This window comes from Dendrobates tinctorius, unplaced genomic scaffold (assembly GCF_039654945.1).
Source record: "Dendrobates tinctorius isolate UK_male_01 unplaced genomic scaffold, ASM3965494v1 ptg000166l, whole genome shotgun sequence".
NCBI classification, from domain to species: domain Eukaryota; kingdom Metazoa; phylum Chordata; class Amphibia; order Anura; family Dendrobatidae; genus Dendrobates; species Dendrobates tinctorius.
In genome coordinates this window covers 12,322,054-12,339,525 of record NW_027361833.1, presented here as the reverse complement: position 1 = coordinate 12,339,525, position 17,472 = coordinate 12,322,054, and the positions used below count along the sequence as shown (strand labels likewise).

The 17,472-nt window shown below is 41.9% G+C and overlaps 1 protein-coding gene across 1 annotated transcript in view; it reads left to right on the top strand.

Annotated features, from left to right (window-relative positions):
* Nucleotides 1–17,472, top strand: part of TMEM47 (transmembrane protein 47) — a 260,429-nt gene that overhangs the window by 154,152 nt on the left and 88,805 nt on the right. The window contains exon 2 of the mRNA XM_073550692.1: nucleotides 11,011–11,151. Coding sequence (XP_073406793.1) covers nucleotides 11,011–11,151 — 141 coding nt within the window. The remainder of the gene's footprint in view (nucleotides 1–11,010; nucleotides 11,152–17,472) is intronic.

The following is a 17,472-nucleotide window of genomic DNA, read 5'->3' as shown; positions in this document are numbered from 1 at the left end:
GTCTCGGAAAGTGGCATTTTTTTTTAACAAACTTTGGAATTTTTTTCACCACTTAGATTAAAGAGAACCTAGACATGTTTGGTGTCTATAAACTCGTAATCACATGGAGAATCATAATGGTAGGTCACTTTTAGCATTTAGTGAACCTAGCGAAAAAGCCAAGCAAAAAACTAGTGTGGGATTGCACTTTTTTTGCAATTTCATCGCACTTGGAATTTTGTTCCATTATGTAGTACATGACATGGTAAAACCAATGGTGTCATTCAAAAGTACAGCTGGTCCCGCAAAAAACAAGCCCTCACATGGCCATATTGACAGAAAAATAAAAAAGTTATGGCTCTGGAAGAAGGGGAGGGAAAAATGAAAATGCGAAACCAAAAATACCCCTGGTATTTAAGGGGTTAATGAGGTTGTGAAATCTGCACCAACATATAAACATATTATACATTCTTCATTCAACGTGTAAAAAATTGCCACTTGATGTTCTCATATAACAATCATTCCTCCATAGAAGCAATGCTTTTATGAGTAAAAAAATCTATGTTGTATTAGTCAGAGAAACATATTTCTGATATGGAATTATATACATCTATTGACCACGATAGGGCTCTATAGATCTCAGAACTTCATGGGACCTTACCATCAGAGATGAATTTCTTAAAGAGAAGCTGCCATCAGGATTTTATAACACAAACTATTGACATGTATGTAAAGGCTCTTTAGTTTGGATTAAATCCGTACCTTGCTTGTACAAATGTGTTTTGCTGTTTTAGAGAAATCCATGGTTGAAACTGAGCTCTGCCATTTCTTCAGTGTGGAAAACGGTGATTCTATCATAACTGCTACACCCAGTAAACAATGTGATACTGAAATCAGGATCTCTGTCCCTATGTCATTCTGCTCTCAGATTTCATAGCAAAAACTTGTGGATAGATTCCCTTAAGGCTATGTACCCACGTTGAGTAAAATGCATGTGAATTCGCATGCATTTTTCCTGCAAAAAACAAGCGTTTTAATGCGTTTTCTGCTTCCGGAATGCTTGCGCATTCCAAGCAATTTCAAGCACTGCTTGGAAATGTGATTGACAGGTTGGTCACACTGGTCAAGCATAGCGCCTATGCAGCATCAGTAGTAAAAGATAGGATGTTAAAAAAATAAAAAAAATTAAAAATAGTGATATTCTCACCTTCCGATGTCCGCCGGAGCCTTCCCTCCTGTCTGCCACACTCCCGGCATCTACCAGTCCCAGTAATGCTTTGCACAAAGGACCTGAGATGATCAGCGGTCATTCGTGCAAAGTATTACTGGGACTGGAAGATGCAGGGAGCGTGGCGGACAGGCGGGAAGGCTCCGGTGGCCGTCGGAAGGTGAGAATATCACTATTTTCTATTTTTATTTTATTTTTACAGGAATATGGTACCCAGGGCTTGGAGGAGAGTCTGCTCTCCTCCAGACCCTGGGTACCATCTGCACATTGAGCACTCACTTTACGCATGGTGGGCATAGCCACATGCATAAAGTGAGCGTTTCAATGCAATGCTATGGGTGCGGAATCGCCGCGATTCCGCAAAAGAATGAGCATGCTGCATATTTTTCCGCCATGCAATTCCGCAGAAGAAAAATCCGCAGCATTAGCACAGCATTGCGGAATCCCATAGGATTGTATGGGATGCGTTTTCTTTGCGTTTTTGCGATGATTCCGCAGTGGAAAAGTGCCGTGAAAACGCAAAAAAAACTGCATCGTGTGCACACAGCCTTAACGGGTTTTGTATACTATTTCCTATGTTAGATTTCAATTTTGTACAATTGTTTTCTTTTACCTTAGGAAATAGGTCACCAGATTAACAATACATACTGCATACATTAAAAGGGCTATCCGGTCCAAGTCGATAAACCTGCAGTCACTCTGTGCGATTTATGAATCCCTCCAGCGTACACAGTGCCAAACATTCCTTTATATGGGAGAGTTGGGGGAGATAGATATAGTTGTTTAGCCATCAGCTATCTAATGTCTACAGGGACCTTTAAATTGACCATATCTGCTTCTCTAAAGTCAGAACATAGACTAGATTTTCAGGTTTCAGGTCTTTAACAGTCTTTCTATTATTACACTTGCTTGCAAAAAGATGACTTCTGAGTTTATTGTTATTTATGCAATTCCATAGTATATAAAAATACCAACAGAGGTTGTTTTGTATTAACCAAATTTAAAGGGGTTATGTCAACTTCCCAGAGCCCCCAATACGCTACCATATCTTTATAGAACCCTTCATATACTTCCTACATATGTGCTTTGAAATTATATCTGGCTGAGTCCTGCACCACTGCCACCTTCCTGGGCATGCAGTGTGCCCCAATGAAGCTGGGGAGCATACCCCACCAGCACGTTGCCAAGGAGGCAGAGCATTGCGTGCATGTGTAAAATTTGCAAAGAGAGGTTGATGAAGACTGTCTTGCAAATCATGTCACTTAAACTCACAGGGTCGTGGTATTATGATTAGTTTACAGATTAGTCAAGGAAAAACATCTCCTCATGACTATTCAGCAGTTAATTAGCATTTTGCAATGCCAGTTATATAATAGATTTTAGGGAGTTTTAAACATCTATAAAGCAAGAAAATGGGCTTGTTAGGAAGTACCTTATTTTTCAGACTATAAGACACATCGGACCATAAGACGCACCCTAAATTTAGAGGAGAATATTGGAAAAAAGGTTTTTTAATGTGAAAATGGGGGGGTCCATATTATAGTTCGAATTTAGCTTACCCGTGGATGGCGGCAGCAGTGAAGTGGGGTCAAAGGAGGCAGGGTCGTCGCTACAGGAAACTGGTGATGGCAGGAGTGGGGCGATGCATTTGGAAAAAGGCCATCGGAGATGGCGCATGTGCAGATTGAGATCTTAGCTTGTCATTGAGCCGAGTTCTCAATCTGCTCATGCACCGACACTGGCGCCCATGTTCCTGAAGTCCACTGACTTATAGTCCGAAACATATGATATATAAAGAGTTCAATAAAGACATGTTGGTAGTTTTTGGAGATGTGGGAAGCTAACTGGGGAAGGGAATTGCTAGTTCTTGTTAACGTTCAATAACATGTAAGGCTACTTTTACACTTGCCGTGTTTTTTTTGCGGCCCATTTTTACGGGCCGTGATTTTATATCAAATAGCAGGGAAAAAAATGGTGATCTGCAAATACGGTGTACCGCAAAAACAAGCTAACATTGTTATTGCGGTATCATTGAATTGCATTGCGGCCGTGTCCGTAAGTCGTGAAAAATATCGAGCAAGTTCGTTATTTTTTCACGACCCTCATGGCCATACAGTGCATGACCCTCCTACTAATTTTTGCGGCCCCATAGAAATGCATTGGGGCCCAAAAACATGGCAAGTGTAAAACCAGCCCAAAATGTTCGACTTTTTTAAATCTGTGCTTCCAATTTTGGGAAAGCAGCGTAACATGAATCACTGTAATTAAGTAAATATTATACAGCTTGTAAGTAATGAGAGGTCTTCCCTGGTAGGATGTACTGCAGCATTAATGCTAAGGCCTAATGAAACAAAACATCCCCTTGTTACAATAAGGCTGTGTTCACACATAGCATTTTTTGGCGTTTTCGCGGCGGTTTTAAACTCATGATTTTGCAGCAAAAAAGCAAAAAAAAAGCATCCCATGCAATCCTATGTGATTCCGCAATGCTGTGCTAATGCTGCGGATTTTCCCGCGGCAGAATTGCATTGTGGAAAAATATGCAGCATGCTCATTAATTTTGCGGAATCGCGGCGATTCTGCACCCATAGGAATGCATTGTTCTGCTTACTTTCTGCATGTGGCTGTGCCCACCATGCAAAAAGTAAGCAGAACATTTGCGGATGGTACCCACGGTCCAGAGGAGAGGAGACTGTCCTCCGGGCTACGGGTACCATATCCCTGTAAAGAATAGAATTAAAATAAAAAAATCGTCATATTCTCACCTTCCGATGTCCCTCGCAGCGTCACTAGGCTTCAGCAATGCTGCCGGCAGGTCCCGTTCCCAGCGATGCATTGCGCAATGACCTTTGATGATGTCGCGGTCTTGCGATACCATAGCGGTCTCGCGAGACCGCGATGTCATCAAAGTTCATTGCCGCAATGCATCACTGGGAACGGGACTGCCGGGAGCATTGCAAGGATTGGGAACGCTGCGCAGGACGTCGGAAGGTGAGAAAAACACCATTTTTTATTTTTTTTATTATTTTTAACATTAGATCTTTTTACTACTGATGCTGCATAGGGAGCCTCAATAGTAAAAGTTGGTCACACTCGTCAACCACTATGTTTGACAAGTGTGATCAACCTGTCAATGAGTTCTCCAAGTGATGCTACAGATCACTTGGATAACGCTAGTGTTCTGCAAGCTAATTACGCGTGCAAATCGCTAGTTTTTCCATGGGAAAATTGCGGGAATTTAAAATGCGGTTTTCCCGCGGAATGGAATTCCGGAATTTCCGCGGTAACTTCCGCAGGAATTCCGTAACGTGTGCACATAGCCTAATAATTTTAAAACAAAAAGTGTCTCCATGTCCCCTATTTGTAGAATTTTAATTTAACAAAGAGATATTTCCACAAATTTTCTATAATACTTTAAGGTGCAGTTGAGTTGATTGCAGTTAACAGCAGATTTTATTACTTATTCTGCCCCTTGGAAAAACATGCAGTGAATGTTCTCAGCAGGGAACTTGTAGGATACAGCCTTTGACACTTTTCTGACATATATTTTTTCTTTCGGAGAGTTCCATTTCAGTGGAAATAATGTCTCTGTTGCTTTGTTTTCTGCCTGTTATAACTCATGTATGCACTGGTTGTCTAAGGCTGCCAGAATGCATCTCTGCTTAAAATTGATTTACTTCTATTCAGAACAAAATTGGCATAGTTTACATTGTAAATTCTTTCCCAGGAATGAGCTCTAATAGTTGTCATTTTTCTGCTCTACCATACTGAAAATTGAAACTGTGCAGTAATTACTGTACATTTTGTTTCTATACAGTAAAATAGTATTGTACAAGTAATATAAATGTTTTGTCATTTATTTTCTGTATTTCATGTACCTCATTATTTTTTTCTCATTACCCCTTTTCTTATATGCATTATTTTTATAGTTTGTACAGTACATAGTCAAATTTTGATGTATTTTTCTGATTTTATTCCTGATTTTTTTAAATAAATTAAACTTCCGACAAAATGATCCATAGATATTGTGAGGGATCAGCTCTGCGGTAAATGCTAGTTCACCCACGAGGCGTCGTATGTTCATTCAAAATAAACAAGTGGTTTATTAAGATTTCATAAACCATCAGTGGTAACGACAATAAAACAGCTTCTTCCAGGCAAGCAAAGGTATCACAGAACAATCCAGAAAAATAACAAGTTCATATAATGCACATGCTCAGCCGTTTAAATGTGAGTCTTTTCCTCTCAGACCCCAACAGGGTCTGAGCAACCCGTGCAAGGATTCCTCACCTTGCAAAACACACAGACCAAGTGAGACAACCCCATCTGCTTAAATCAGACCATATCAGATAGGAAAGTAGATAGTACCAGTCTTGACCATCATTGTCCACTGCTTTCTGCAACATAGCTTTCAAGGTTTTATTAAGTCTCTCCACCAGTCCATCTGTCTGAGGATGGTACACTGAGGTTATGAATTGTGAAATTTGCAGTGTCTTGCACAACTCCCTCATGACCTTCGACATGAAGGGGGTCTCTTGATCCATCACTATCTCCTTCAGTAGACTGGTTCGAGAGAAGATATGTAGCAGCTCCCGGGAAATACATTTTGCTGAGGAGTTTCTTGAGGGTACCGCCTCTGGGTACCAGGTAGCATAATCCAGGACCACCAATATTTATTGATGTCCTCTTGTGGACTTCACCAGGGGTCCCACAAAATCCAACACTGTGTGTTCGAATGGCACCTCAATGATGGGCAATGGTACTAGAGAACTGTGGAAGTGAGCTATCGGGAAGATCAGCTGGCAGATGGGACATAACCTACAATAATTTGCAATTTCTCTGTGACAACTGGGCCAATAGAACCCCTGGAGGATTCGATCTTGAGTTTTTTCTACTCCAGATGACCACCTAAAACATGTGTATGGGCCATGTCTAACACCTTGTGTCTGTATGGCCCTGGCAAAAGTAGCTGCATGATTACCACCTCTCTCAGCTTAGTGATCCAGTATAATAAATCTCCGTTTATGGCGAAGTATGGGTATCAGGTCTCATTCCCTGCCTCTTGGCAACACTATTGAGTACAGTCACATTAACAAATGCCCCTTTTAAGGTTAAGTACCTGAGTCAGGGGGTTCCAAAGTTTCCCCTGGACACTTTCAGCTGAGGGATGTTGGCCTCCGGGGATGCTGCCTCAGCCTCATAACCAATTATTTTATTATAACAGGGTGCAATAAGTCTTTGACTACACTCTTCTCATGGGATTCAGTGCCACAGTTTGTGTTTATGAATACTTGGGCCACAGGGTAGTCCTTAATGTCACCATGGATACAGCGGACGCCCACCATCTTCCCAGGAATCAGCCAATGAGGATTTGGGGCCCTCACTAGGGTTTTCAAACTCCCAAAAATCCATTCACTTGCACTCTGTTCACTGATATGAGGCATGCCTGTGGTCCCTCGCTCGGTTGAGAGACAGCACTGCAGACAGGATATGCAGAATATGAGCAGCGCCTTCCTGTGCTGCAGTCCATTGGCTCATTGGTCATAGGACAACGGGTGGCTATGTGACCTGGGGTATGACACCTTCAACAAATTATACTTTTAGATGGGGCGTTTGACAACAAATCAGATTTAGACACCTCCTGGGCTCTTGGACACCCCAGATATGGTTCTAGTTCCTCTCTTTTGGGTGTTAACCCCCCCTTTGGGAACCCCAGTAGGGGGATGATAAGGTACCTCTGAACCAGACTCACTAGGTCATTGGCATTACGGGGATCTCCCTGGGCAACTCAGGATTGCAATGGCCCAAGTAGGGAGTGTATTAACCTGTCCATGACAACCCTCTCTACTATCTGTGCAGGGGAGGAAAATTCAGATTGCAACCACTTTTGGACCAGTTGTAGTAGGTTGTACATTTAGGACCGGGAAGGTTTGTCATAGCAATAGACCCAGTTGCGCCCTGACAGTCAGTTATTCCTAAGCATGCCAAGATCTCAGTTTTTAATTTGGTGTACTCTTTTGCATTCTGCTAGGCCAGGTCACATTAGACCTTCTGCGGTTCCCCTGTGAAATATGTTGCCAGAACCTCCGCCCACTGCTCTAAAGGCAATTTCTCTAGTTCCGCCTGCCTTTCAAAAACCACCAGGAACGACTCGACGCTATCACCCAGGGTCATCTATTGCAAGGCTCTCATTATGGTCCTCCTCACATGTGAGTCATCACCTGGATTTGGGGTTGGGGTGGTTGACCTACCTTGGATCGCCTTGGCTAGGAGTTCCATTTGCTGTTTGTGCTGCTGTTGCCTACTACTGCTGTAGATTATCCAGCTGCAGTTACTTTATCAACTCCTCCATGTTGTCGGCTTTCACTCCTGCAGTCGCTTTCACCCAGGACATGTGGTATCTCTGTTGCAGTCACACTGCCCCTTGAGATTCATGCCCATGCTTCTAGCACCAATTGAGAGGGATCGGCTCTGTGGTAGATGCTGGTTTACACACGGGACGTCATTTGTTGGTTCAAAATAAACAAGTGGTTAGTTCATAAACTGTCAGTGTTAACAAAAATAAAACAGCTTCTTTCAGGCAAATGAAGGTATCACAGAACAAAGCACAGTAGAAGAAAATCCAGCTCAATGATGAAGTGAAAAAAATCCAATTAGTCATGAGTAAGGGTGCTGCGACACCTGCAACGTGTTGATAACACATTGTTTGCTGCTATCTATGCTGATACTTTTATCCTCTATTCTTGAAACTCTCAAGTGAATAAAGAATTGGATTTTTTCACTTTATTGTTGAGCTGGATTTTCTTCTATAGCGCAATGTTCCACTCCTTGACACGGCGGTTCCGTGCTCCGATTCTCGTGATGCCTTAACTTGTGAGCTGGACTTTATTTTTCTTATTCATCACAGAACAAACCAGAAAAATAACAAGTTTATATAACACACGGGCTCAGCCATTTAAATATATGTCTTTTCCTCTCAGACTCCAACAAGGTCTCACCAGCCCGTGCAAGGCTTCCTCACCTTGCAAAACACACAGACCATGTGAGACAGCCCAGCTGCCTTAAGTCACACTGTCAAAGACTGGAGATATGTGAGCAGTTGATCCCACCCAGCTCTTTCAGCTGTTCGTAGAACCCAGACCCGTAAACCGGGCTCATAAAAACACCTCTCAGCATTAAGTGTGCTGGAGCCTGCTTCTCTGGATCCTATATCACCAAGACGTGGAATCTCGGGAACACATACCTCCTGTCCACAATGGTCCAGCTGCCTCCTTACAATATACATATAGTATATAATATAACACATTTACCTCTATGAGAGAAGCACACAAAATTGCGATGTAAAGTTGTTTTAAGGGGGTGGTCTTCCCAAGTAAGATAAACTAAGCAATGTTTTCTGTTTGTGTAAGATAGTGGTCCTAATTAGTGATGCGCGATTATACTCATTACTCGAGATTTCCCGAGTATGCTCGGGTGATCTCCGAGTATTTGGATGTGCTCGGATATTTAGTTTCTGTCGCCGTAGCTGCATGATTTGCGACTGCTAGACAGCCTGAATACATGTGGGCATTTTCTAACAAACAGGCAATCCCCACATGTATTCAGGCTGTCCAGCAGCCGCATATCATGCTCGGGAAATCTCGGGTAATGACTGAGTATACTCGCTCATCAATAGTCCTAATCAGTGATTGACACCCTTCCCAGTGAAAGGACCCACTAATAACACTACATGAAATGAACAAGAATTTCTCTGAACTCTTTTTTCTTTATAATTTTGATTTATCACTCACTTAGAGAGCAAAATGCTCATTGATTGGATCAAATGATCTTTTGTGCTGCAATAAAGATCATCGTTCTTGGCAGTGTGTTGTCCTGTGTAAACAGGATTTCTATGCAGAGAACAAAGGCAACTTGGGCTACTGAATGATCAATTGGAGTGCACAAATGAGACTCATCTGCCTGTGTAAACAGACTATGAAATGGTGGCCAATAAGCTAATATGTACAAATTGCATGATGTAAATGCATCTTAAAGGGAATCTGTTGGCAGGCTTTTGTTATGCAAAAAGGGAACGGGAGGTAAGGTCTAAGACACTGATTTCAGTAATTTGTCACTTACTAGGCTGTGTGCTGTAGTTTCTATACTAAAAGTGTTCTATCAGCAGGATATTATCACTGCAGGACTAGCTGCCTTCTTGTCCAACCACACCCCCAGCACTGATTGGCAGCTTACTGTCAAAATACAATATACATAGAAAGCAAGGTGTGGGCAGGATCAGCTTTCTAAGCACTGCTGCATCTACAGCAGAGAACTCTGATGATATCCCAACTGCTGCACCCAGTAAAGTAAGTGATACATCGCTGAAATAAGGTTTCTTTTTCCCTACATGCTCTCAGATGAGGTAGCAAAAACCTGGTGACAGGTTCCCTTTAAGTATGTGTATCGTGATAGTGTTAAATCACTGATTAGAACAGCTAATTTTACTGCTTAGCTCAGAATGATTAGTGATGTCAATTAATAAAATGTAAGTTATACGCACTCTTTTCCCTAAAATCCATATGTTAATTTGTTCATTTCCTCAAACTCTATGCCATTCTTTTTAGATATTTCATAGCATTTTGAATCTGACAGGTTCCGTTAAAGAAGACCAACAGAAAGAAGAAGTTAAAGGAACATGAAATATAATTTAATAAGCAAAAAAAAGTTTTAGACTCTGGCGCAATACCCCTTACTTTCATCCCACTCTCACGGCTAGCAGTCTTGCAAAACTAAAAGGCGCCATCTTCACCTCAACGCAATATTTACTGTCATCTGTTTATTTTCATCAGTCAATTTTTAGGTACTGTGACATAAAATGAAAACCGGTCAAGGAATCATTTTTTTTTCACTATCGTACTTACTTGCTTGTACCGTATATTGTAAAAAAATGTTCATACACAGTGTCAGACTGGGATGCCAAGGGCCCACCAGTAACAATGACTTTGGGGGTGCCCACTTTTCACCTACATTCAAATATTACAGTACACTCATTCATAAATTTACTTATATTGCTATGTAATAATAAACTAGGTAGTTTGGTTAATGAATGATGAGATGCTGCCTTTTTCTGTACAGAATAAATTATGTAAATTTTGCCAAGTACTGCCCATACACTGGGGTTGGAGCCCATGTATACAAAAGGGGCCCACCGTGGGATTTCCTTGTTCCCATATGGGCCAGTCAAGCCTACACACACATGTATGACCTAAAGGTACAATTCATTTAGTATCTGGCAATTTTCTCCGTAGCTATGTCAAGAGAGCATGAGTTCTGGCTATACTATATTATTAGATTCTTAATATAAAGTTAGAACATTATTTTAAACACTTTCTCCTCTGCTGTAATCTCCTCATCTGTGTCTTTGTTTAGCAAAAAAATGGGTGCCAGACAGGAGTGGGATAAAAAAATAAATAAAACAGTCAAACACTGTCAATGTACTTTTCTTTTCATCCATTGATATGTACTTTTCTTTTTCATTTTGCATTTATGAACCATAGCAAAGAATCGTTTAGTGTTGGATAGAGCAGTCTGTATGTCTGTGTAAAAAAAAATTATCAGTATATTGTATAACCCTTCAGTTGTACAGTTGCAAACAACAATGACTGGATGTCACAATATGTTATTTTTTTTTTTAATTTACATGTGCTGTCCTGAGATTTGCTAGCAAAGTACCATATTGACTTGTTGTAAAACATGTTAAGTGATGGGAAAAAAGTACAATTATTATGGTTACTCATGCTTTACATTTTTTCTCCCTTCTCTAGACTGGCAGATCGCAACCCTTGCCTTACTACTTGGTGGTGCTGCCATCATACTTATCGCATTCCTTATTGGCTTAGTCTCTATCTGTGTGGGTTCTCGCAGACGGTTCTACAGACCGGTGGCTGTCATGCTTTTTGCTGCGGGTAAGTTTGATGGCATAGTAGCATGCTCAGAACTTTTCATTCAGCAGTAGTAATATTGAATGTAGTGATAATAATTATTATATATATTATATTACACTTATAATCAATTATAATTGAAGTAGTGATTTGAGGCTGGATTTTCTTTATAGTGTGCCGATTGACCACAAACCGCGCAGCAAAAGAATTTGCAGTTTGTGGTTCTCATGTACAGATGAAGCATGTAAAAACCATGAGCTTCACCTGTACTTGCAATGGATCCATGTCAGTTTGTGGTGTACCATTAGGTGCTAGTTGCATAATATTGATTGAGATGCAGAGCTCAACCAAATGGAACAAAGGCATGCAAAGGATGTCAATGAATCAATAATTGCCATGTTTTCTAATGTTTATCATTCTTCTTCTGTATAGTGAATTTAATTACATGTGTTTTGTATGTATACTAGCTGAAGAGCCTGACGTTGCCTGGGCATAGTAACTAACTACGGTTAGTTATAACAAATTATAATGAGATATATATATATATATATATATAGCTGAGCATATAGCTCCTCCCATTTCACATAGCCACATTCACTATAATATCACACATCTTCTCATCAGCCAGAGCCACTGTACTACTACCACTAATATCCTATATCATCCTGTCACAGCCACCGGATTACTACCCTTAATATCACACATCATCCCGTCAGAGCCACCAGATTACTACCCCTGATATCCTACATCATCCCGTCAGAGCCACTGGACTACTACCCCTAATATCCCACATCCCGACAGAGCCACCGAACTACTACCACTAATATCCCACATCATCCCGTCAACCAGAGCCACCAGACTACTACCACTAATATTCCACATTATCCCGTCAGCCAGTGCCAGGGGACAACTATCAATAATATCCCACATCATCCCATCAGCCAGAGCCACCGTCTACTACTCCTAATATCCCACATCAACCCGTCAGAGCCATCGGACTACTACCACTAATATCCCACATCACCCCGTCAGAGCCACCGAACTACAACCCCTAATATTTCACATCATCTCATCAGCCAGAGACACCAAACTACTACCACTAATATCCCACATCAACCCGTCAGAGCCATCGGACTACTACCACTAATATCCCACATCACCCCGTCAGAGCCACCGAACTACAACCCCTAATATTTCACATCATCTCATCAGCCAGAGACACCAAACTACTACCACTAATATCCCACATCATCCCGTCAGAGCCACCGGACTACTACCTTTATTATCCCACATCATCTCCTGTCAGCCAGAGCCACTGGACTACTACCACTAATATCCCACATCATCCCATCAGAGCTACTGGACTATTAGCCCTTATATGCCACATCATCCCATCAGCCTGGGGTCAGAACCAGAGCGCTGAGTGGATTTGCCCTAACTTCCATACCAGAGATCCTTTTAAGAGAGGCCTGGGGTCAGAACCAGAGCGCTGAGTGGAATTGCCCTAACTTCCATAGCGATGTTCCCTTTAAGAGAGCCTGGGATCAGAACCAGAACGCTGTTGGATTTGCCCTAATCTCCATACTGGGGATCCCTTTAAGAGGGGACTGGGGTCAAAACCAGAGCACTGAGAGGAATTGCCCTAACTTCCATACCAATGATCCCTTTAATAGAGCCTGGGGTCACAACCAAAGCGCTGAGTGGAATGGTCCTAGCTTCCATACAGGGGATCCCTTTAAGAGAGGCCTGGGGTCAGAACCAGAGCACAGAGTGGATTTGTCCTGACTTTCATACCAATGATCCCTTTAATAGAAGCCTGGGGTCAGAATCAGAGCGTTGAGTGATTTGCCCTATCTTCCATACTGGAGATCCCTTTAAGAGGGAAGATGTGCCTATGGGACAATGGGATGGAGGATGTGTGATGGGTATATGGGCACTGGACTATGGGATGGAGACTGTGTGATGGGTAGATGGGCAGGGAGGGGTCATGATTCATTTCTGTCATGTGCTCTCTGCTCATTTCTGGGGGGCAGATAATGGCTGGGAGCTTATGTTCCTGGGGATGCTAGATTTCTCCCATCTAGTCAGTGTCTGCTTAGGTGTTGTGGAGTGGTTAAACTGTTGCTCATAGCAACCAATCACAGCTCAGCTTCTTTTAAACAGCTCTGGTGAAATGAAAGATGCTTAGTGATTGGGTGGGGCTATGTGGAGTGGGCATGGCTGATACACACATGCATACACACATACATTCATTTTTATATATATAGATTATATATTCAGTCATGTGAAAAAAGTGTTTATCCCCTTCCTGATTTCCTAATCTTTTGCATGTTTGTCACAGTTAAATGCTTCACATCACCAAACAAATTTAAATATTAACATAGTAACATAGTAACATAGTTATTAAGGTTGAAGGAAGACTTTAAGTCCATCTAGTTCAACCCATATCCTATCCTAAGTTGCCCTAACATGTTGATCCAGAGGAAGGCAAAAAAATCCCATGTGGGAAACAGTAAGCTTCACATTGGGGAAAAAAATTCCTCCCCGACTCCACATACGGCAATCAGACTAGCTCCCTGGATCAACGCAATATTAAGGAAACTAGTGTATATACCCTGTAATATTATACTTTTCAAGAAAGGCATCCAGTCCCTTCTTAAATTTTAGTAGGGAATCACTCACTACAACATCATATGGCAGAGAGTTCCATAGTCTCACTGCTCTTACAGTAAAGAATTCGTGTCTGTGAGTATGCTTAAACTTTCTTTCCTCCAGACGTAGAGGATGCCCCCTTGTCCCCGTCACAGGTCTAAGAGTAAAAAGATCATTAGAAAGGTCTTGGTATTGTCTCTGCATATATTTATACATTGTAATAAGATCATCCCTGAGCCTTCGATTTTACAAACTAAATAACCCCAAGTGTAATAACCTGTCTTGGTACTGCAGACCCCCTAGTTCCCTAATAACCTTGGTCGCTCTTCTCTGCACCCGCTCCAGTTCAGCTATGTCTTTCTTATACACCGGAGACCAGAACTGTACACAGTATTCTAAGTGTGGTCGCACTAGTCACTTATATAGAGGTAAAATTATGTTCTCCTCATGAGCATCTATGCCTCTTTTAATACATCTCATTATTTTATTTGCCTTTGCAGCAGCTGCCTGACACTGGCCGCTAAATGTGAGTTTGTCGTCCACCCATACACCCAGGTCTTTTTCAGTGACTGTTTTGCCCAGTGTTTTACAATTAAGCACATAATTATACATATTGTTCGTTCTACCCAAGTGCATGACCTTACATTTATCCCCATTAAAGCTCATTTGCCATTTATCAGCCCAAGCTTCTAGTTTACATAAATCCTCCTGTAATATAAAATTGTCCTCCTCTGTATTGATTACCCTGCAGAGTTTAGTGTCATCTGCAAATATTGAAATTCTACTCTCTATGCCCCCTACAAGGTCATTAATAAATATGTTAAAAAGAAACAGGCCCAAAACTGACCCCTGTGGTACCCCACTGCTAACCGTGACCCAGTCCGAGTGTGCTCCATTAATAACCACCCTTTGTTTCCTATCCCTGAGCCAGCTCTTAACCCACATACACATATTTTCCCCTATCCCCATTGTTCTCATTTTATGTATCAACCTTTTGTGTGGCACCGTATCAAAAGCTTTTGAAAAGTCCATGTACACCACGTCCACTGCATTCCCTTGGTCCAGTCCGGAACTTACCTCTTCATAAAAGCTTATCAGATTAGTCTGACAGGAACGGTCCCTTGTAAACCCATGTTGATATTGGGTCATAAGGTTATTCTTCTCCAGATACTCCAGTATAGTATCTCTTAGAAAACCCTCCAGGATTTTACCCACAGTTGAGGTTAAACTTACTGGCCTATAATTTCCAAGTTCAGTTTTTGTCCCCTTTTTGAATATTGGCACCACATTTGCTATACGCTAGTCCGGTGGTACAGACCCGGTTATTATGGAATCTTTAAAGATTAAAAATAATGGTCTATCTATGACTGTGCTTAATTCCTGCAGTACTCGGCGGTGTATCCCATCCGGGCCTGGGGATTTGTCAATTTTAGTGATTTTTAGATGCCGCCGTACTTCCTGCTGAGTTAAGCAGGTGACATTTAACGGAGAATTTTTATCCCTGATCATGTTATCCGTCATGGGATTTTCTTGTGTAAATACTGTTGAAAAAAAGTCATTTAGCATATTGTCTTTTTCCTCATCCTCATCCACCATTTCACCCAGACTATTTTTAAGGGGGCCAACACTATCATTTTTTAGTTTCTTACTATTTATGTAGTTAAAGAATATTTTGGGATTATTTTTACTTTCTCTGGCAATGAGTCTCTCTGTCTCAATCTTTGCTGTTTTGATTTGCTTTTTACAGAATTTATTTAATTTTCTGTATTTATTTAATGCCTCATCACTACCTACTTGCTTTAATTTTCTAAATGCTTTATTTTTATCTCTTATTGCACCCCTTACAGCTCTATTTAGCCATAGTGGTTTCCTCCTAGTTCTAGCATGTTTATTCCCATACGGTATATATTGTGCACAGGTCCTATTCAGGATGCTAATAAACGTCTCCCATTTTCTTTGTGTATTTTTATGTTTCAGGATATCTTCCCAGTTAATTGCACCAAGATCATCTCTCATCTGTTGGAAATTTGCCTTCCTGAAGTTTAGTGTCCTTGTAACCCCTCTACTACACATCTTTTTAAAGGATACATGAAAACTTATTAATTTGTGATCACTATTACCCAAGTGATCCCCAACCCTTACATTTGATATGCGGTCTGGCCTGTTGGTTAATATTAGGTCTAGCAGTGCCCCCCCTCTTGTTGGGTCTTGAACCAGTTGTGAAAGGTAATTGTCTCTCATAGTTGTCAAAAACCTATTACCTTTGCTGGAACTGCAGGTTTTCGTTTCCCCAATGTATTTCAGGGTAGTTGAAGTCCCCCATAATAATGACTTCTCCTTGAGTCGCAGCTTCATCTATTTGCTTTATGAGGATATTCTCTGTTGCTTCCATTATTTTTGGAGACTTATAACAAACCCCTATCAGTAATTTATTATTTTTCCCCCCTCCCCTTATCTCTACCCACAGGGACTCTACATTTTCATTAGATTCATATATATTATCACGAAGGATGGGTTTTAAGGATGATTTTACATATAAACACACACCTCCCCCTCACTTATTTGTTCGGTCATTTCTGAACAGACTATAGCTCTGTAAATTAACCGCCCAGTCATGGCTCTCGTCCAGCCATGTCTCAGATATCCCCACCATGTCATAATTATGTTGCAACAAAATTAACTCCTATTCCTCCATTTTGTTAGCGAGGCTTCTGGCATTAGTATACATGCACTTTATGTATCTCTCTGTACCTCTATTCTTTCTTAAATTATTAACTGTTCTAACCCCACCCCCCATGCCACCCCCACCCCCAATGTCAATATTTGCGCCCAGGTCTCTATCTGCACTGTCTTCCCCTCCTATAAAAGGAATACCCTCCCCCCCGTCCCTAGTTTAAACACTCCTCCAACCTTCTAGCCATTTTCTCCCCCAGCACAGCTGCACCCTCCTCATTGAGGTGCAGCCCGTCCCTAGCGTAGAACCTGTAGCCAACTGAGAAGTCGGCCCAGTTCTGCAGGAACCTAAACCCCTCCTTCCTACACCAATTCCTGAGCCACTTATTAACCTCCCTAATATCCCGTTGCCTCTCTGGTGTGGCACGTGGTACAGGAAGTATTTCCGAAAATACCACCTTGGAGGTCCTTGCTTTAAGCTTACAGCCTAATTCCCTGAAATCATCTTTAAGGACCTTCCACCTACCTCTAACTTTGTCATTTGTGCCAATGTGCACCATGACCGCTGGATCCTCACCAGCCCCTCCCAGTAATCTGTCAACCCAATCAGCGATGTGTCGGACTCGAGCGCCAGGTAGGCAGCACACCGTTTGACGATCCCTGTCTTTGTGACAGATTGCCCTATCTGTTCCCCTAACAATTGAATCTCCCACTACCAGAACCTGTCTGGCCTGCCCTTCTCTCCTATTTCCCCCCTCACTGAAGCAGACACTCCTCCGGCTTTCAGAGGACATGCCTTGCTGCAGCAGTGCTACTCCTGCACTAACACTCCCCTCATCTGCCAACTTAGCAAACTTATTGGGGTGTGCCAGATCAGGACTAGCCTCCCTGGTGCTCTTCCCTCTACCCCACCTTCTAACTGTCACCCAGCTAGCTGCTTCATTGTCCTGCAGCTCCAACCTAGCATCCCCCCTCATCTATCCCATTGAGCGTCTGCTCAGTGAGCAGAAGACTCCTTTC